At 60.5% G+C, this 19617-nt stretch overlaps 2 protein-coding genes across 2 annotated transcripts; both read right to left on the reverse strand.

Annotated features, from left to right (window-relative positions):
• Window positions 1–1193: 1193 nt before the first annotated feature.
• On the reverse strand, window positions 1194–9304 carry LHX4 (LIM homeobox 4). Its single transcript, XM_072343330.1, has 6 exons — window positions 9124–9304; window positions 5756–5927; window positions 4116–4318; window positions 3879–4033; window positions 2647–2818; window positions 1194–2557 (listed from the first exon to the last, which is right to left on the reverse strand). Exons 1-6 carry the CDS (start codon window positions 9197–9199, stop codon window positions 2169–2171), a joined length of 1167 nt encoding a protein of 388 aa, XP_072199431.1. The 5' UTR covers window positions 9200–9304; the 3' UTR covers window positions 1194–2168.
• Window positions 9305–11740: 2436 nt separating this feature from the next.
• Window positions 11741–19617, reverse strand: QSOX1 (quiescin sulfhydryl oxidase 1). The gene is made up of 12 exons (XM_072343588.1): window positions 19293–19617; window positions 17884–17984; window positions 16773–16821; window positions 16534–16636; window positions 15578–15668; window positions 15293–15438; window positions 15074–15208; window positions 14773–14902; window positions 13744–13866; window positions 13517–13661; window positions 13211–13390; window positions 11741–12884 (listed from the first exon to the last, which is right to left on the reverse strand). Exons 1-12 carry the CDS (start codon window positions 19591–19593, stop codon window positions 12160–12162), a joined length of 2229 nt encoding a protein of 742 aa, XP_072199689.1. The 5' UTR covers window positions 19594–19617; the 3' UTR covers window positions 11741–12159.

The following is a 19617-nucleotide window of genomic DNA, read 5'->3' on the forward strand; positions in this document are numbered from 1 at the left end:
TCTTCCAGCCCTTGCAGGAGGTGTTGGGTCAATGGCAAGGACAAGCCAGCCTGCTGTGTCTGCTGCATCACTTCGGATGCACCCAGAGCAGCCTAGAGGTGCTAATTCACAACCTGAACCAGTGATTGAGCACCTGGTGGGAAGGCAGGGGGACCGACCAGCTGTACCTCTCATAGCCCCCAGTGTGAAGGGAACTTGGGCTCAGTGGGCAATAAAACACCCTCTTAAAGCCGGGACAGAAGCAGTAGCATTGAGGCCCCTGCTTTCAGGGAGCACATGTTGGGGGGCTCAGCACGCATGATTATAGCACTTTAGGTCTGTTTGTTGAGTTTGGAGCCTTTCCAAAAAAAAACAAGCAGGAGGGGGGTAAAAATGAGCAAGACATTTATTATTGTTTATAATCTGCTTTATTCAGCCAAACCTTTCCCCAACAGCCCTGCGGATTGCTGCTTAAATCCCCCGGTGCCTTTAACTACCGATACAGAAAGTGGTTAATGTGCATTCGGGCTAAGCTTGGCATCTACTCCAGGAAATCACTTTAATTGAGAAGCATTAAATGTTAAAATGATTAAAATATATAAAAGCCAACACACCGGTGCTCACAGCAGGGCTCAGCCCCCAGCACGTCTCACCTGAGCCTGCACAGAGCTGAGGTCCCCAAATCTTGGGACAGCCTATTGGGGCGACAGGGGGGGCAGTGGCAGGGATGGATGTGCCCACTGCAAAGCATGGAGATGTACCAGCTCCGTGTCAGGCTGCTGGGACTGCTGTCAGCTCATGCGCAGCTCAGTGGGACAAGCCAGAACCGCTCCATCTCCCTCCTGACCTGGGATACCGCAGGCTACCTCACCTATATTACCCGATGGGCTGCAAACAGCCCCAAGTGGGGTCAGAGCAGGCGATGCCGCTGCTCCCCCAGCGGGGAAGAAGAGCCCAGAGACAGCAGCTGCAGATGAGTCCCGAATTTATTGACATTGTGTGCCCAGGGACCGTACACAGCTCATGCCATGGCACAGGAGGCAAGGTACAAAGCAGCATCCCACGGACGGGGTGGGGGGACGTGTCTCCCCAAAGACATGGCAATAAATAAGATTTTATTCTTTAAATTGTTTTTATTGTTGTTGTTTTTTTTCCCATCCCCTCCTCCCCTCCCCCCCCCTCTTCCCAGCAAACAAGACTGTCACTTTCTGGAACTGTACAACATTTACAAGGGGAGGGGAGGACGTTTGGCTGCATCGGATGGGGATGGTGAGCAAGCAGGGACTGCTGCAGGGACAGCCCCCCCCCGTGTCCCTTCCCTCTGCCACCCGGGGGCTGGGGGCTTGGCACAGAGCAGCACTGGGGGGAGCACGGCTGAGGGCACACAGGTGCAGCTGGGTAGACCTGCAGCACCAACACACCCAGCTGGGGAACAGCCTGCCCGCCTGCTTTCTCGCTTGATTTCAAGTTTACTTGTAATTCCCTTTGCTTTTGGCCTCGGGCAGCAGCCAGCACAGCCTGCTGTCACCAAACACCGCGGACCGCGCACAACCCCGAGCTTTTTGGGGAGTGTTATTGCAATATCCTGCCGCAGAGGCTCACCCCGCGCTCCCCATCGTCTTTCCCCGTGTCCCAGCCCCAGCTTGGCCGCGTCCTCGGCCTCTCAGCCTCGAGGCTTTTCTTCCTGCTGCAATCCCTCCCCTCCAGCCAGCGAGGTGCAGCGCTGCACCGTAAGCACTCCTGCACGCCCGGGGATAAATCACGGCCCTGCAGCCGCAGCGCGACAGCCCCGCTCCCACCCGCCCAGCGCTGCAGCCAGCAGCCAGCACGGCCCCTGGGCTGGGAGAAACGCTCTGAAACGAACCCTTCTGCCATAAAAGCTTTGCCATCCCTGATTGTCCTCCCCTCCTGCACACGTGGCTCTCCGCCGACCAGGAGGGACGAGGCGGGGTGACCCCGACGTCCTCGCCGTGCTGTGCGCCCGCACCTCCCTTGTGCTTACACCCAAAGGCACCCGCCCCATCCCCGAGCCCCAGACACCGCCGATGCCCCGAGGACGGGCGCCGAGCCCCCACGGATCCCTCCGGTTCCTCTTCCCACAGGAAATCCTGGCACCGTCTCTCATCTCCGGCGCTGCGCTTTGCGGGCTGGGGGAGCACGCAGGGGGCCGGGGCGGGGGCGAGCAGCGCTTAGAAAGGGGGGTGATCCATGTCGTCCAGCCAGGAGGCCGGGCTGGTGGGAAAGTCTGGGTACCCGACGCTGCTCCCCGTGGAGATGTCGGAGGTGGGGCCCCCCCCGGCCATGGCGCGCAGCGTCTGACTCACCCCCTGCGCCCCCAGCCCCATGCTGCTGTCCATGGCGTAGTCCAACCCGTTGAGCAAGGGCGGGTGGGACGGCAGCGACGAGATGGACGACGGCGACTGGGGGAGCCCGTAGGGGCTGCCGTCCCGCAAGTCCTGGTACGGCTGTCCCGTCCCGTCCATGGCGAAGCCACCGTTCAGCAACTGTCCTCCTGCCACGTCTCCAACGCTGCCGTAAACCCGGTTGGTGTGGCCGAGCTCGGAGAGGATCTGGTCGTCTGCAGGTACAAGGAGCGGAGCGCACGGGCTGTCAGCCGTGCACGGGGACCCCCACAGAGTCCCGCCCTGCACCCCCTGCCCCACTCACCGCGGAAGCTGAGCTCGCTGTCGCTGACCCCGCAGTCCTCAGCTGAGCTCTCCTTCTCCAGTTTGCCGGCCCCGCGGCTCCGCTTGACGCTCTTGTAGAACTGGCCCCAGCGGTGCCGCCCCGCGTCCTTCTTCAGCCGCTTCTCCTTGGCCCGACGGTTTTGGAACCACACCTGGGGGGGGGCAATGGGGACGTCTGTGGTGGCCCTGCAGCCTGGCATCCCAGCGCCCTGCGTGCCGGCACCTCCCAGCCACACCAGCTGGCACCCACACAACTCAGCATCATCCCTGCTCCATCCCTGCGTCCCCACGCAGTGGGACCCCCACAACCCGACACTCCAGCTCCCGGGCAGCTGTGTGACCAAGCAGTCTAACCAAGTATGGCAGCACCTGTGCTATCCTGCACCCCATTACCATGACATGTCGCCGCCCCAGCCCCATATATAACCCAGCACCCCTGCAAACCAGCATCCCTGCACATCAGAATCCCTGCAACAACTCCACACCCCATCATGCCAGCACCTGAGCAGCCCTGCTTCCAAGTGCTGCACATCTGAGTGTCCCTGCAATTCATTGCTCCAGCAAGCCATCATCCATGCAACCCAGCACCCCTGGCAACCCAGCATACTCCAGAATGCCAGCACCCATGCAGTCTGGCACCTCTGCACTGCACTACCACGGCATCATAGCAATCATGCAGCCCACCTCCCATACAAAGCAACTGTCCTGCAAATCAATACATCACCGCTTCAACCCTTCATCCCCTCACACCAGGATCCCCACAGTTCTGCACCCCATCGCGCCAGCTCCCCAGCACCCAGGCACTGTGTGAATGAGTGACCCTACAACCCAGTGCACCAGCAGGCCAGCAGCCATGTAACCCAGCACCCCTGGCACCCAGCATCCATGCACACCTGCACCTTGTTGCCATGGCATCACAGCACTGATGCAGCCTACCACCCATGGGAACCTGCATGCCAGCAGTCCTGCAACCTGACAGCCCAGAGCACTGGCATCCATGTGGTCTGATGCCTCTGCATCCCAGCACTACAGCATTGCTGCAACCTTGCATCTGCACACAGCAGGAACCAGAGCACCCCACGTCCCAGCTTCCACGCACCCTGCAACCAAGCATCCCTGCACCCCTTCAATCCAGCATCACATCACCCCAGCACCTGGAACCTGACCCAAGCACTTGCTGGGCTGTGGGCAGAGGCCTGTCCTTGGTCTCACCTGCACCACCCTCATGTCCAGCCCCGTCTCGGAGGAGAGCTGCTCCCGCACGTGCCGGGCAGGCTTGGGGGAGTTCTTGTAGGCATTCTTCAGCGTCTCCAGCTGCTTGGCCGTGATGGTGGTGCGGGGCCGCTTAGCCCCAGCCTCGGAGTCATCTGGGAGCAAATGGGTGGCGTGAGCAGCCCTGGCAGTAAAACACGAGCTCGGAGGCCACAAAACACAAGCTCGGGTGCCTACCGTTCTGCTTGGCAGTCTCGTAGTCCTCCTTGCACACCAGCCTCCCATCCTCCATCAGGTAGAACTCGTCGCCGGTGGCCAGCTGCCGGCTGCAGATGATGCAGGCGAAGCAGTGCAGGTGGTAAACGAAGTCCTGGGCTTTGCGCACCACCTGCGTGGGGGGGATGCCCTGCTGGCACGCCGTGCATTTGGTCCCGAAGCGCCTGCAAGGACAAGCGGCCGGCGGGGCAGAGTTAACCCAGCCATCAGGCTAATTACGTGTGACACCTCACGCGGCGCGGCTTCATCTTCGTCAGCGGCTGCCCCTAATGGAGCTGGGGAAGGGTTGAGTTTAATGGTTCTTTTAACTAATGCTTATAGGCTGCCTGATTTCCCCCGCAAGGACAGTACATATTTCATCCACATTAATACCAAATAAATTAATTACACCGCCCCGCTCTCATGATGAATCCCAGATTAATGCAGAATGATGGGGCTCTTACGCCGTAATGACAGCGTGGCGGTGCTGAGTCGTGCCAGCAGGGTGGGCTGCCAGGGGCGTGCTGCAAAGGTGTGCATGGAGCGTGCAACAAAGGTGTGCAGAGCGGGTATGGAGGAGCGTGCAAGGAAAGGGCTGCCTGGAGAGCAGTGGGGTCACCATCCCCAAAGGTGCTACAGGGCTGTGGATGCGGTCGATAGCGGGGTGGGTTGGGGCTGGACTTCAGGATCCGAGAGGTGTTTTCCAATGTTTTCTATGTGCAAAAATATTTAAGAGGAACTTCAGGTGAGCAGAGCGATGGGTGAACCAAAGGTGACGGCACTGAGCTATTGATCGGCTCAGGATGATCTACATGGGCCCTGACATGAGCCCACCACTGAGCTCCCAGTGCCAATATCATCGATCCCCACACCTTTTGGCCAGCAGCATAAGTGACCTGGAGATCATCAGCTTCATTTCATGCCATGATTTTCAGTGGCTGCAGCAATGGGATGTGGGGACGTGGCGCTGACGCTGCTGTGCCCCTGGGCTGGCAATGGGATTGGGCTCCTGGGGGGGGGTGAGGGGAGGGGGCACAGAAAAACATGCTGAGCCCCCTTCATTCTGCTGAGCTGGGAAGGTCCACACAGGATTACGGCCACATCGTTGCCATCCTGCGGGTTGGTGGGGTTGAAGGATGGGAGATTCAGTATCAGCCCATAGGAAAACCCCCAAATTCTGCCAGAAAACGGGGCTAGAGCGTGTGTGCTGGGAAGCCCATTTTGGGGGGGATGGGGGGGGGAGCAGAGGTGGGGAGTGGGAAACGGGCTGCTTGTTGGTTCTTCCATGTGGCAGCCGGGGAGATGGGTGAACACACGGCTTGGAGGGAAAGCAGCGGTGAAAGGAAGGGAGGTTCATCTCATAGTGCAGAGCGAATATAAAAAGGGGGGAAAAAAAAAGAAAGCGGGGAAAGAAATGAAAAGAAATAAATAAACTGGGAGGTGGGGAAGGTTAAATAAGAAAGAGAAAAGAAGAGAGGAGCGGAGCGGTGCCCCCTCGCACGGAGCCGGGCAGCGAGCGCAGCAGCATCGGGGATTTCACGGCTCTATCGCAAACCGCGGCAGCCGGCAGCGTGCAATAAGGACGGGGAGGAGAGACGGGGCAGCGTCCCCGCGGTACTCACTTGAAGAAGTCCTCCTTGCAGTAGACGCTGCCGGCGCGGGCGAAGCAGCGCTCGGCCAGTTGCATCTGGCAATCGGCGCACTTGAGGCACGAGCTGTGCCAGTGGCGGTCCAGCACCTTCAGGATGAACTTGTCCAGGATGTGCTGGCTGCAGCCGGCGCACTGGGGGATCTCTGGGGGAAGGAGGGGAGAACGGCCTCAGCAACGGCGGCACCGCGCGTCGATTCGCGTTTCCCGATGGAGAGAGAGCTGGGGAGTGGGGGACTGAGGGATGGGGGTGGGGGGGAAGGAAGGGGGTAGAGAGGAAAACGGGGAGGGGAAGGAAGGGCAGAATGAGGGGGAGAAGGGTGATGGAGGGAAAAGAGGTTGGAGAAAGGAAAAGGGGAGGAAAAGAGTAGGGGAAGGGGGAAGGTTAATGAGAAGGAAATAAGGAAATAAGGAAAGGAAAACGGGAATGGAAAATAGAAAGGAAAGAGGGGGAGAGGTGGAAGGGTAAAAGGAAAGGGAAGGAGAAGGGAGGAAAAACGAAGGGAGAAAGAAAAGGGGGGGGAGAAAAGAGAAGGGGAAAATAAAACGGAAAAGAGCAAAAGAAAAGAAAGGGGGAAAAGAAAGAAGGGGAGAAAGGAGAGGGAGAGAAAATGAAATGGAAAAAAGAACGGAACAGAGAAAAAGAAAAGAAAGGGGAGGAGGAAAGGAAAAGAGAAAAGGAAAAGAAGGGGGGAAAGAAAGGAAATAAAAAGAAGAGAGGAAAAAACGGAAAATGTGAAAGAAAAGGGAGGGGAAAAAGGAAAAGAGAAGGGAGGAGAGAAAAAGGAAGGAAGGAAGAAAAGGGGAGAAAGAGAATAAGAGAAAAGAAGAGAAGGAAAAAGGCAGAGAAAAAGAAAGGAAAATAAAAAGGGAAAGGGAAGAAGGGAGGAAAAGGAAAGAAACGAAATAAAGGGAAGGAAATAAGAAACGGGGGAAGGAAAGGGAAGCAGAGAGAAGGGAAATAAAAGGGAAAGAAGAGGAAAATAAATGTGAAAAAATAAAGGGAAAAAGGCAAAAAAAGAAAAGGAAAAGAAAAAACGGAAAAGGAAAAGGGAAATGGATGGACGGAGGGAAAGAAACTAAAGGGAAGGGAAGAGATTAACATGGGAGAAGGAGGAGAAAGGAAAGGGAAATAAAAGGGGAAAAGAAAGCAAAAGAGAAGGAAAATGGGAAATGAAAAGAAGGGATGGAAGGAAAAGAAAAGTGGGGAAAAAAAAGGTGGGGGGGGGAGGAAAAGGGAAAAAGAAACGCAGCGCTAAGGGAAAAAAGAACCACAATGACAGGGGAGAGGAAAGGAAAAGATAAAAGGAAAAGAAAAAGGGGGGAAGGCAAAGGGCGCAGCAGCCGATCCCAGCGGGGCGGTGCAGACGGCGGGGCCCGGCGGTGGGGCAGCGGGGTGACCCCGAGCCCCGGGTGGGGGGCATCAACAAACGGCACCGAACGGAGACGCCGCCGATCCCAACGGGACCCCCCCACGGCAACGCGGGGAGACAGAAACCCCTTCGTTATCCCTACGGACGGCTGCGGGGGGGGGGAACGGAGCGCGTCCGGCACAGCGATGCGGGGATGCGGGGATGCAGCGGCACCTCCGAGCGTCGGGAACGGAACCACCCGCGGTGTGTATCGCCATATCTGCCCCATACAGCTCCGGAAAGAGATCGGTACGTGAACAAATATCTCTTGAAATAAAGGCGTGTTTATGTTTATTTTCCAGCAGTTCGGATCATTTCATTTGATCTGATAAATACACACACACACATCTGTATACACACAGATAAACACACGTATAGATGCACATGTATATACACGCATATGCATGCATACACACACATACACACACACACATATATATATATATAAACATACAGGGGGCCAATCCGGCCCCACTCCCCCCCCACTGCACTGCGAGTTGGCAGCACAGCCGGTTGGTTTTATTCCATCTACACAGATCGATTTCTCTCTTATTTCTTCTTCTTCTTCTTCTTTTTCACCATCGTCCTATCGATGTATTCGTTTGTAATTGTTATTTAGTGTTAATTATTATTATTATTATTTCGGGAAGGTGCTTTAGGCACTACTGTGGGTACGGCAAAAGGTTTGCCGCACGTTTGCCCACCTGCCCCTAAAGAAATAGCGTTGTTAATGAGGGTATCAATTAGCGCTGGCCGTGGGGGGGTTTATAGGCCCACCCCGCAGCTCTCGGCTCCCCAACGCTGAGCTGAAGTCGATGCGGAATGTCGGGGTTAAGGCAGAAAGGAGCTGTGCGGGTCCGGGGCCGAGAAATGCGATCTCACAGCGATGGGAAACGCGAACGGCAAAGGGCGCCCATCGCTGTGAGCCGTGCTGGGGGATGGGGGGGTTGGGGGGGGCAAAATAAAACAAAATAAAAAGAATAAAATATTATTAGAATGATAGAGCAGACCTTGGGGGGGCGGGAGGGGGGGAGGGGGAGGTAGCAGCCCCTCTCCCTGTCTCCGGATCCCGGCCAGAGGCCCCGCACTGATGCCCCTATTTCTCACCTCACGCTTTCCCTATAGCATGGGGGGGTTCCGACACGGTGCCTCTGCGGACCCCCCCAGTCCCCACGGAGCCCCGCAGCCCGCACTGAGAGGCGACCCCATGCAGCCCCCCCCCCCCCAAAGCACCACGGGAACTTGGGCAGCACAAACACCGCTATTTCGCCACCGATTTGTTGTGCTGAAATACACGAGAAGAAGAACATCTCGTTCGCTGCTCCCTGGTGTGGGCAGAAGCGGAGACAGCCCCACATCGGGCTGGGGGTGCGGATGGGGCACTACCCCCCTCCCAAATGCCGGACCCCCCCCCACAGCGGGATGCCCAGCTTCTCCGGAACCGTTTCCGAACGGGGTGTGGGGGGAGGGGGAGCCGTAAAAGCAATAATCGATGATAACGACGATAATAAACACGAACGCAAATCATAAATGCTAACAACGAGAACAAATACAACCGAACCCCGACCGGCACTGCTCTCCCCCTCCTCCCCCCCCCCGCACCCTCACGGTGTCCCCGCATACGTCCGGACGAGGGGGGGGCACCCGGCGCCTCGCCACCTGTAGCTCTGCAGCACGTACCGACGGATGTGCGCACCGATGGACGAGAGGAGGCTCGGGGCCTCGTGTAGCGACACGGCAACAGCGGGGGCACCGCTCGCAGCCCCGGGCACACGCACAGCCGCACTGACCGCCCCGTCGGGGCCCCCCCGGCTTTCCCATGCAGTAGCGCTGCCGCACACAGGGGGGAAACGAAAGGGTGGGAAGCGCGGCCGGGGGGCAGCGGGCCGCAGGGAGGAGACGGGGAGGGGGAAGAGAAACGCGTCCTTACGTTGTACCGGCACCCCGAGGATCTCCGGCAGCCCCTTGACAGCCCCTTCGGCAGCGAGCGCTGAGCTTTGCATCATTTTATTGGCCCGGGGGCGACGGAGGGGAGAGAAGAGGGCAGGGAGAGGGCAGCGGGCCGGCCCCCGGCCGCAGGCAGCGCCGGTTCCCGCAGCAGAGCCGAGCCGAGCCGTACCGGTGCCGGTTGCCGGCCCGGGCGCGGCGCCGCAGCTGTGCCGCCAGCACCGCCCGCCTCCCATTCATTCCCCCTGCGGGGAGCGCGCCTGACGTCACCGCCCGCAGGGGGCCGGGGGCGGGGCCTGAGGCTCTCCGCCAATCCCTGCACGCCGCACGCCGTGGGGGGCGGAGCCTGAGAGCTGGAAGGGGCGGGGCTTGTTGGCTGAGGGGCGTGGTCTGCGGGAAAGGGGCGGGGTCCGACGGCGCCACGCCCCGGGACTCCGTAGGCTGCGGAGCGTGGCTGGCGATATCGCGACACGGGGCTGTCGTGACATAGCGCTGTTCAGCGGTGTCGTGAGCGGCCGAGAGCAGAGAGGCAAAGCAGAGAGGCGCGCTGCCGTCGGGTTGGGGCCGTTCGGTGCCGGTGAGCCGGGCTCGGGGAACGCCGAAATCCCCCCGGATCTCCCGTGGGGAACGGGGCCGGGCACGCAGAGCCATCCCGGCAGCGCGGATCCCGCCCGCAGCACGGCTGGTGCCCGGCCGGAGCTGGGCAGCCCCCTGCGGGTCGGGAAGAGCCGCTCCGGAGCGCTGGGACGTGCGGACAGGCGGACATCCCTTTCCCACATCCCTTTCCCACATCCCTTTCCCACGCCGTTCTCCAAACGCCGCTGCCGGAGTCACCGCGCTATGCCACCCGACTGGAGGGCTCCGATGGATCCTTCTGCCCCAACGAGTCCCCTTTTCCCGTGGGGGTTCCATTCTCATTCATCATTCAGCTCCGCATATCGGTACGGACCCCCTCCCCACCGCCATTCGCATCGGCCATCCCCGCAGAGCGCTACAAAGGGGCTCCCCGTGACCCCCGCAGCACCTCCATCCTCGCCCCGCTCCGTTCCCTCACGCACCTCCCTCCCCTCGCCCATCTATTCCCGGCGGTGCTGCCCTTCGGATGGCTTTGGGGTTTAGTTCGGATGGCTTTGGGCTTCATTCCCCCCCGGTGCCCTGAGAAAGCGTCAGGGTTGGACAATCCCATCCCCTTCACTCTGACCCAACTGGAAAGGGGGTATCCTGAACCCCCGCATCCCACCCCCATTGCATGGAGAAATCACAGAGCGGACACTTACCGGCGGCTGGAGAACGCGGGGAGTGCCAAGCAGGGCGCCGTTAATTTTAATTGGCATTTAGCAGACATGAAGGGTGTCCCCCCCCCAATCTCCAGCCCCTCGACTTTAAGGCCGGAGAGGCGCTCCTGCCTGCATCGAGGTGGGAAAGGAAAGAGGGGAGAAAGGAAGCGGCGGGCGGCAGCGAGCCGGGGGGGGGGCGGCTGGCCCAGGGAAATTAAATTGCACTTGAGGGCAAATTCTATTAGGGAATAGCGACTGTCTCCCATCAGCCTGCGCCATTTGGGTAATTACCGGCGATGGGAAGGGGCGGCCCCGGGGGGATATGCAGCACAGCCCCCCCAACCCCCCCCCACCCCGCATCTCAGCCCACCTGTGAGCATTGCACAACGCGGTGCTGCCCCACCGCAGCGGCCGCATTGGGTGCCCATCGGTGTGTGTGTGGGGGGGGGGGGGTCCCCAGCGCTGCTTCTTCCGCGAGCATCGGGCCGGCAACCAAACAGGATTACGGAAAGTCTATTTACGGGACTCTCTTTTTCCTGCGTGCGTGGCGGCTTTAGCTCCCAGCACCGCAAATCTCCCCCCAGCAACGGTGATCTGGGCAGCCTCCCCCACCCCCAGCGCATCCTCTCTCTCCCCCGCATCTCCCACCGCTGCTTTAAGGGTCAGAGGAGCATCTGCTTCCAGAGGTGCCCGGGGTGGGGTGAGGGATGCTGGGGATGGGCACCTCCCCCTCCAGGGAAATCAAGGAGAAGGAGGCAGCGACGACAGACGATTTATTTCAAGGGCAGGAGGATGGGCCCGCAGCGCTGCCGGCCCTTCTCCTCCCACCTGGGCAAAGTGAAGATATCAAGAAAATGGCTCCAAATCGGATTGACACCCCCCCCCCTCACGCACACCCCCCTAATAAAGTTTATTATCAGCCGGGCTCTAATCCCTTTAAATCCCCGCACGGGGGGCAGGGCTGGGATTAGGGGAGGGCTGCGTAATCCCAATGAATTTGTTACAGGGAGGATTTAGGCAGCGCCAAAGGAGCAGATGGCCGCGGCCTCGGAAAACAACCATTTTCCTTAATGATTCCTAACAAGGATAAAAGGGCAGGGAGAAACGGGGCCAGTGCCCGGCCCGGGTCCCGGTCCCAGGGGACGCTCCTGCGTCCTGCCCAGGGCACAGCTGCAGCCCCAACACTGGGGCTGGTTTATTGCCAGCTTCTTTTCCTTGCGTCCCCCCCCACACACACCGCGCTGTAGGGGCTGTCCGACCACTTGGGGACACTGCAACCCCGGGGATGTGGGGCTGGATACATCCCGAAGCAAGAGAACAAAATAAGGGACGAGCCGACAGCACCGTCGGCAAAAATAATTTATTCCACTAAGACAAGCAGAGAGCGAGCAACGAGATGGGGAGGGGGACAAAACCCACCCCCAGGGCCCCCACAGGCAAAGAGGGAACAGCAGGGGGAGACCAGAGTGATGCTCCTGGCCCCAGGAGCCTCCTGAAGCAGGAGGCTGCTCCAGCACAGGACTGGGTTGCCCAGTCCCAAGCCAGCCCAGTCCCTGCAAAGGGCAATAGGGTGCTGGGACCCCAACCAACATCAGCATCACAGCCCCAGGAATGTGGCACACAGAGGGAAGCCCCCCCAAAAAAAACCAGCAAAACCTCTGCCCTGGGCAATGCGAGGAGGAGCCCCGCAGCCCTGGGGGGTGGGTGGGGGTCCTGCAGCCCAGAGGGGGTCCCACTTGCTCTCATGCCATGGGGAAGCCAGAACGGCCCTTCCGTGCGCGGGTGCGGAGTCGGAAGAAGGTGTACATGCCCAGGAGGCACATGGAGGAGAGGAAGTAGAGCGCGATGCAGAGGCTGACGTCCAGGCGGGAGAAGCCCAAGCCCAGCACCCGCAGCCAGGGGCTCCTCCGCAAGCTCCCCTCCTCCTCTTCCTCACGGCTCTCGGGCACTTGCAGCCGCTCCCAGCCGGCGTTGTGATGCAGGGCGATGGTGTCCCTCTTGCTGAGCCGCCGGTGCCGGCCGGCCGCCCGCAGCGCCTTGCTTTTGAAGTGCTGCTCGCTGAAGGAGTCCAGGTCCACGATGTCCTCCCCCAGCGCCTGCAGCCGCGGGTTCCTGCGCACGATGCTGGGACGGCGCAGCTCCGAGGAGCCCGGCCGCCCCGTCTCGCCCTCCCTGTCGGGTTTCTCTGTCTCCTTCTCTCCCTCCTCTTCCTCCTTCCTCTCCTCTTCCTTTTCCCGGAGGCCTGCAGTGCCCAGCCTGGCACTCGCCACCTCCTCCTCCCCAGCCCTGGGGATGGGGATGGCGTAGTCCAGGCGGAAGTTGCCCGGAGAGAAGTGCTCCTTGAGGAAGCTCAGCACAGCTGCCTCGTCCCACGTGTGCACACCCTGCTCCTCCCGGTGGCACTGTGGACACATGTCTGGCGGAGGCCACTGCAGCTTGGGGAACTGGGGGTCCTCTGTGTCACCACCTGGAGGGGCAAGGAGTGAAAGGTGTTCTATGCAGCAGGGATAGCGCAGCCCCACGTTGTGCTGGGATCGGCACCCCAGACCTGTGAGGGAGTGGGATGCTTATGGGGAGCCCAACAGCTCTGATGCCACACAACCATCTGCTATGGGATGTCCCCACTGCCATGGGTCGCCTTAATCCTAAAGGACCTGTTGACCGACCAACCATGACAAGGGATGCCCTGATGGTCCCAGCTTCCCACCCTTAAGAAACCACCCCAGGGCTCTGCTCCCTGCACCCCCAGGGACCACTGTGCCACCCCTACTCCCCCCCATGCCAGTCCCATACCTGCCAGGCGTGCATTGACCTCGTTGTGGTGGGACCAGAGCCAGAGGACGGCCTCATCCCGGCTCTTCACCTGGTCCATGGACTTGGCTGCCATGGCCTCGAAGTGCTGGGCGCACTCCTGGCAGCCAAAGAAGTGCTTGACATAGCAGCGCATGGTGCTCAGCACCTCCAGAGGCAGCTCTAGGGGAGAAAGAGGGTCAGAGGGTTGTGAGGAGGAGGGGGGGATGAGTCAGGAGCCCACAGAGCCACATCACCCACAGGCCATCCCCCATTTCCCACAGGATGAAGCACCCCTCATCCCGCTACCTTGATCAGGGCCGGCCTGGGCAGCCTGAACTGTCAGCAGGTGGAAAATGGTCCAGAGCCCACAGGGGTAACCACGGAAATGGGGCTCGCTGCCCTTGCAGCCCACCCAGGTGATGTTGGTGGGGAGCACGGAGGTGGGGGAGGCCTGCAGGACAGATGGATGCAGCGTGACCGAGCTGCTGGGTGGGATGGGGGTGGGATAAAGGGTGTGTGGGGGGGTGCCTTACATCCTCCTTATTCTTCACCGCCTCCTTCAAGGCGCTGCGGGGCAGCTCAGGCTCCGTCCAGTTCCGCAGCCAGCTGTCCAGGGACTGCAGGAAGGTCCGCACCGAGGGGCGCCCAGGGAAGTACTGTGCCAAAAACAGGGGGACAATGCGGTGAGGACACCCGAACCCGGCTCCAGGACAGCTCCCAGCCGTGGGACCCCCAGCATCCTGCACTGAGCTTCCCCTGCAGCAGGCTCTGAACAGCAGCCCCAGTGGCCAGCTGTCTGAGCAGGGCACAAAGCTGCTCCGGAGGTAAGGCAGCACAAATCCGATTAGCGGCAATGCTCTCGGACCAAGGAGAAGTGGGGGGGGGGGTACGTGAGCGTGTGGCACCCGTGGGCAGATGGATGGATGGAGGGGCCAATGTGTGCCACAGATACAAGAGACACAGTGGCAGCAAATAGGAAAAGAGGCCAAGAAGAAAAAGGAAGGAGCACTTTGCTCCTCCTTCAAGGCTGATCTGTTCCCCCTGGGCACTCAAATTGCACCACAGCTCCCAGATCTACACGGAATTCATCTGCCATCCGACACTCCTGCAAAGCTCCATTCCTCCCTTCCAGGGGAGGTTTTGCCATACGACGCATTGCCTTCAAGCCACGACAAACTGCTCTCCAGCCAACATCCCCTTCCACACTGCGCTCACACCTCTCGGGTGTGCAATGGTTAAGGCACAGCTGGGCTGGCAGCAATCCTGGTGTCACTGCTCCGTCCAGTGGAGGAGCAGGGAAAGGCAGCATGAGTTCAGCATCCCAGGGAAGCCCCAGCAGAGGAAAAGCACGGTGGGAGCTGCTGGATCCCCCATTACCAGGGGATTTCTAAGGGCTGGGAGAGACAGTTCTTGCTGGAACCACCTGCCACCATCCAACCCAAAGCCTCCCAGCAAAACCACCTTCAGCCACCTCCATTCATGGAGGACACACGGTCAGCCCCGTGTGCTCACATCTACATTTCTGGTTCCCCATGCAGGTGGTTTCCCTCCCAGCTCCTCACCTTGGCCAGCGTGGCCACGTAGCACTTGAGGGCAGCCAGCTGGGCTCCTGCCAGCACTGCTGGCCGACCAGCCTCCACCCGCAGTGTGTAGTGCACTGCGGACTCCAGGTCAGCCACGTACACCTTGGAGCTGCGGGGATGACAAGACACCCATCAACACTTTGCTTTATACCCTCAGAGAACCAGCTGCGAGGAGCAGGGCTCATATGCAAAAGCAATACAGGGTTGGGGTGCCACCCATAGGTACGTCACCCCCTCCCGTTCCCCACACCACCCCATAAGAGCAGAGCAGGGCTCTGACCGATCCGCCTGCGCCGGCTGCAGCGCGTGGGTCTCATTGATGGCACTGCTGGTGACATTCAGCCTGTAGGAGCCGCGGGTGACACCTGAGAGCGTCCGCAGGTAATAGGTGTAGAAGGAGCGTGCCTCGGCGTGCCTGCACAGAGCAGCAGTGAGCAGCCCCCTCCCACCCCACACCAAGAAGCCCCCCCGGGGCTCCCCACTCACACCCCTGACTCACACGGGCAGGCGGGAGAAGGAGCCGTTGCGGAGCAGCAGGTAGGCGGAGGGGAAGGTGGTGACACCAAACTTCTCCACCAGCTCCTCCTCGCTGCTCAGCACCCTCCTCACCGCCACGTTCTCGTACTGCAGCAGGTCCAGTGCTACCTGCAAGTGGTCCCAGCGTTGGGAAATGAGCCAGCATCCCCATCCTCCCCAGTCCTCATGCAAGAAGGCAGCACCGGGTGGTCCAACCCACTGGAGGTGCCCACGGGTTACTGGTGTGCAGGGGAACAGCCGTACCCACCTCTCTGCCCACAAAGGAATTGCTCTTCTCAAAGATCAGCGCCAGGTACCGCTCCGTGTTCCTCTGGAAGAAGGTGTGAATCTCCTCAGCACTGCAAGAGAGTTACAGCATCATCTGGGTTGAAGGGGAGCCTTAAAGGCCATCCTTAAAGGACACCCACAGCTCCATCAGTGCTCACAGCCCATCCAGCCTGACCTTGGCTGTGTGCAGGGTTGGGGCACCAGCTCCTCTCTGGGCAGCCTGTGCTGGTGCCTCATCACCCTTACTGTAAAAAAAACCTTCTTCCTTATATCCAGTCTAAATCTCTCCCTCTTTTTGTTTGAAACCATTTCCCCTTGCCCTGTTACAGATCTGTTAAAGAATGTCCCCTTCCTTCTTACAGTCCCCCTTTAGAGACTGAAATGCCCCCTCAGGTCTCCCCGGAGCCTTCTCTGGCCTAAAGACAGGAGCATGGTGGTGGTGGTGGGCTGCTTTATCCCCCCAGGTGAACAGAGCCATCCCTTGCCCACACAGATCGGGGCTGTGATGCCACCAGTGCGTTTCCAGCCCTGGTTCCTCCCCACTGAAGTTTCCAGCCCAGTTTTCTGCTTTGGTTCACAGGCTCTGAAAGCCCACAGGGTCAGGCAAGGAGGCAGAAAACAAAGGGGAGGCAGGGCAGGACGGAGCTGCGTGCTCACCCATGGGGAAAGAAACAACACAAGAGCCACAGATCTGAGCCAGTTTGTTTGGTGTCCTGTTTCTTTCCTGGGACACAGAGAGCTGCAGTGTGACCCTGGCCCAACCATCACTTTGGGAAAGCCAAACACGCACCGCTCGCTCTCTTTCAGACAGATTGACTTGAAAATAATGAAGAAAATAATAATAATAATAATAATAATAATAATAACTAAAGATGAGCTTCCTGAGCACTTCTGGCTCAGTATTTCCCTGGGAAAGCCCTTTTCCTGTGCCCATACCTCGCTGGCTCCAATGGAGGACATGCAGGTGGCCAGGCATCCCCGCTCTGCTCCAGGTTGGTGATGATGGCACGTCTCAGGTCTGCCACGGTGGCAGCAGGGTCTGTAGGAACAGGACACCAGGGCTGCAATCAGAAACCTGACCAAACCCTCCCCCCCCAACCCCCCACCCCCCTGCAAAGCCTCAAAGCATAGGTAAAAAAACCAGCAACACAAAACCTATGGCTGTGAACACTCACGGGCAATCCTTATCCCATCCTCTGCTTTCTTGGAGAAAGCTCTGAAGAACTGTAAAGGAGACAAACCCAATCAATGCAGATCACTCCCACCTCACCAAGCACCCCCGTGTGCTGCTCCCAGCCCCACCCCATACAGCCCCAACATGACACCGGGATGCTGCCCCGGCTCCGGATGCGCCCGGCCCCGAGGGGAGGGATGCTGAGCACTGTGAGCGGCATGCACACCTGTGGGCACCTGCACATTGCTGCCCCACAGCTCCCACAGAGGAAGGCTTTCCCCCCCCCACAGCCCTGCCCTGTTGCTATGAAGCCGGATGGCGTCATGTGGGTGTTTGCTTTGCGGGCTGGGCTGGGCACATGGCTGCTTGAGGGTGGTGGGAAGAGCAGACACAACAGCCCAGAGCCATTTGCTAAACGTCATGGGCACAGAGATTGCCCCCAGAGCAGCTGGGCATGGCTCACGCATCCTCACAGCCAGACCCCATGCTGGGTTGACCAGGCTGCCAGCCCCCGGCTCCCAGCTGGGGGGGGTTTTGCAGCCCCAAACCTCGTATTTTTGCTGCAAAGTCCCACTGGAGCCCAGCCAGCCCCACAGCACACAGGGTGTCTGACTGGTTCCAGCTCACCAAACTGCATTCAGCCCTGCTTTAATTAAGCAACAGAGGATGGAGCCACCCTGGAGCCCACCTCTAGAGCATCAAAACCAGTTCAAAACCAAACCCCAGTCCCCTCTTCCTCATCCCAAGGCAATGGCAGCTCGCGGGGTCAGCAACTGGCTGGGCAGGGAGGCCCGGCTTTGCTGCATCGTGGGGCTGGGGTGCTGTTCGCAGAGGGCAGCACCGGGAGCCAGTGTGTCTGTGCAGCTTAGCGGGCAGGCAGGGGCCCAGCAGCAGGGACAGCAGCGTGCCAGGCACCCTGCCAGCCAGAGGGGAGAGGCTGCCTGCAGAATCCCCATAGGGATATTTTGGTGCCACAATGATGTCAGCCCAATTGAGCAAGAGAGGGGCAACCAACGGCACGGAGAAAAGCAGGGTGAAAACACAGCCCTGAGCCCCTCCCCGTTGCCAACCCCAACACGCATCCCCGTCACCCCCCTCCCCATGCCCCTTACCTTCAGCGTGGGGAAGCCGGTGATCCCAAACTCAGCACACACCTGCTGGTTGGCCTCATCAGCACAGTCGAGCACCGCGAGCATCACCGCCGGCCTCCACTCTGCAGGACACAGGACAGGGTCAGCACAGCCACAGCCCCAGAGCAGCCCTGCTGTGTGAGCAGCCCCCGGGCGTCACGTCCCTTTGTGCTGCTCCCCACCGATGGGCAAACACTCCCCGTTCCTCCCAGCAGGGATGGAGGATGCAGAGAGCTCGCACAGAGCCAGGCACGGGGCCAAGGCTCATCACTGCTTGCAGCAGGCTGCAGTGCTCAGCACCGCCATCCCTGCATCCCTCCATCCCAATCTCCTCCTCCACAGCACTGGGTGAGGGGGGAGGACAGCTTAAGCGCCTTGGCCTCTTTTCTTGCCTCCTGAGGCTGGAGAGATTTGTTCCAATTGATGCCTGCTTGGAAAAATCCTCGAGAGAAAAAAATAACAACGAATAAACCCTAAAAAAGGCAGACCACGACCCAGATTCTTCCTGCTGCTGGAGCCCTGCCCACGCTCTCCCTGCCAGAAATAGGACCCAAACGCAGAGCCGGGGAGCAGGCAGGCCCTGCAGCACATGGGTCTGTCCCCATCGCACCGCTGGGCACACAGGAGTGCTGTGCATGGACACAAAGTGCTGTGCATGGACACAAAGTGCTGTGCATGGACACAAAGTGCTGTGCATGGACACAAAGTGCTCCTGCGTTGCACAGCGCTTTCATCCCACGAGCAGCCCGGCCGGCACGACGTGCCCTACTTTTCAGGCAGGGAACGCGACGGCAGCACGGGGCGAGGAGGCAGCAGCCCTGCCCAACCAGCCGGTTCGCCGGGATCCGGGAGGGATGGCCACCGTAGGGCAGCTGGAAGCCGGGCTCTGGCTCTTCCCACCCCGGCCGTGATAAGAAAAGGGGGAATGACCCAAAATGGGCGAGCCGGGCAAGAGGGCAACGCTCGCAGCTCTGGATACGCCGAGCGGCGGGTGCCAAAAGGGGGTCAGCCCCCCCACGTCAGCAGATCCAGCGTCGACACCCCGTCCCCCATTTCCCGTCGAGGCGCCGAGAGAAGCCATCAGCCTGACTCAGCCGCAGTGACCGCGCTGTCATTAGCGCGATCACGGGGAGCAGCCCGGGATGTGACACGGGAAGGACGAGGCTCGGGGGGCGGCACGAACCTCGCGCCAAGGTCAGCGCTGCCAGGACACGGCTGGGCTGCACCGCCCGGCACGGCGGACGGGCACGGGGGGATGCGGGGGGGGGGGGGCGGGGGGATGCCCCGACGGCCGCGGGCAGGGACGGGCCGTTCCGGGGCCGCCGTTCCGGCCGCCAGCACGGGGGGCCGCCGCTGGGGATGCTCATCGGGTGCGGGGGGCGCGGACTCACCGCGGACGTCCTCGGCCAGGGCCCGCCACGTGGGGGCGAAGTGGATGCAGTGCCCGCACCAGGAGGCGAAGAACTCGACGGCCCACGCGCTGGGGGAGCCCAGCAGCCGCCGCTCCGCCGTGTCGGCCCCCAGCAGCTCCAGCGGGTCGTCGGGCGAGTACAGCGAGCGGGGCCGCGCCGCGGGCAGAGCCGCCGCCAGCAGCGCCAGCACGGCCGGCCACCAGCGGCACCGCGGGTCCGCCCCGCCTCCTCCTCCTCCGCCGCCACCACCGCCGCCGCTCCGCGCCCGCCGCCGCCACATCGCCCGCCCGGCCGCCCCCCGCAG

This window comes from Excalfactoria chinensis, chromosome 8, assembly GCF_039878825.1.
Source record: "Excalfactoria chinensis isolate bCotChi1 chromosome 8, bCotChi1.hap2, whole genome shotgun sequence".
NCBI lineage: Eukaryota > Metazoa > Chordata > Aves > Galliformes > Phasianidae > Excalfactoria > Excalfactoria chinensis.

What these genes read in the sequence shown, in the direction of transcription:
- LHX4 (XM_072343330.1), bottom strand. Translation starts at nt 9,199, where the DNA reads ATGATGCAAAGCTCAGCGCTCGCTGCCGAAGGGGCTGTCAAGGGGCTG. An exon ending in CCTCGGGGTGCCGGTACAAC is followed by an intron (nt 5,928 to 9,123) that starts GTAAGGACGCGT and finishes TCCTTCCCCCAG; the next exon opens with AGATCCCCCAGTGCGCCGGC. An exon ending in CAGCGAGCTCAGCTTCCGCG is followed by an intron (nt 2,558 to 2,646) that starts GTGAGTGGGGCA and finishes TTGTACCTGCAG; the next exon opens with ACGACCAGATCCTCTCCGAG.
- QSOX1 (XM_072343588.1), bottom strand. Translation starts at nt 19,593, where the DNA reads ATGTGGCGGCGGCGGGCGCGGAGCGGCGGCGGTGGTGGCGGCGGAGGA. An exon ending in CCTGGCCGAGGACGTCCGCG is followed by an intron (nt 17,985 to 19,292) that starts GTGAGTCCGCGC and finishes TGTGTCCTGCAG; the next exon opens with AGTGGAGGCCGGCGGTGATG. An exon ending in CCAGGCCGGCCCTGATCAAG is followed by an intron (nt 13,391 to 13,516) that starts GTAGCGGGATGA and finishes TTTCTCCCCTAG; the next exon opens with AGCTGCCTCTGGAGGTGCTG.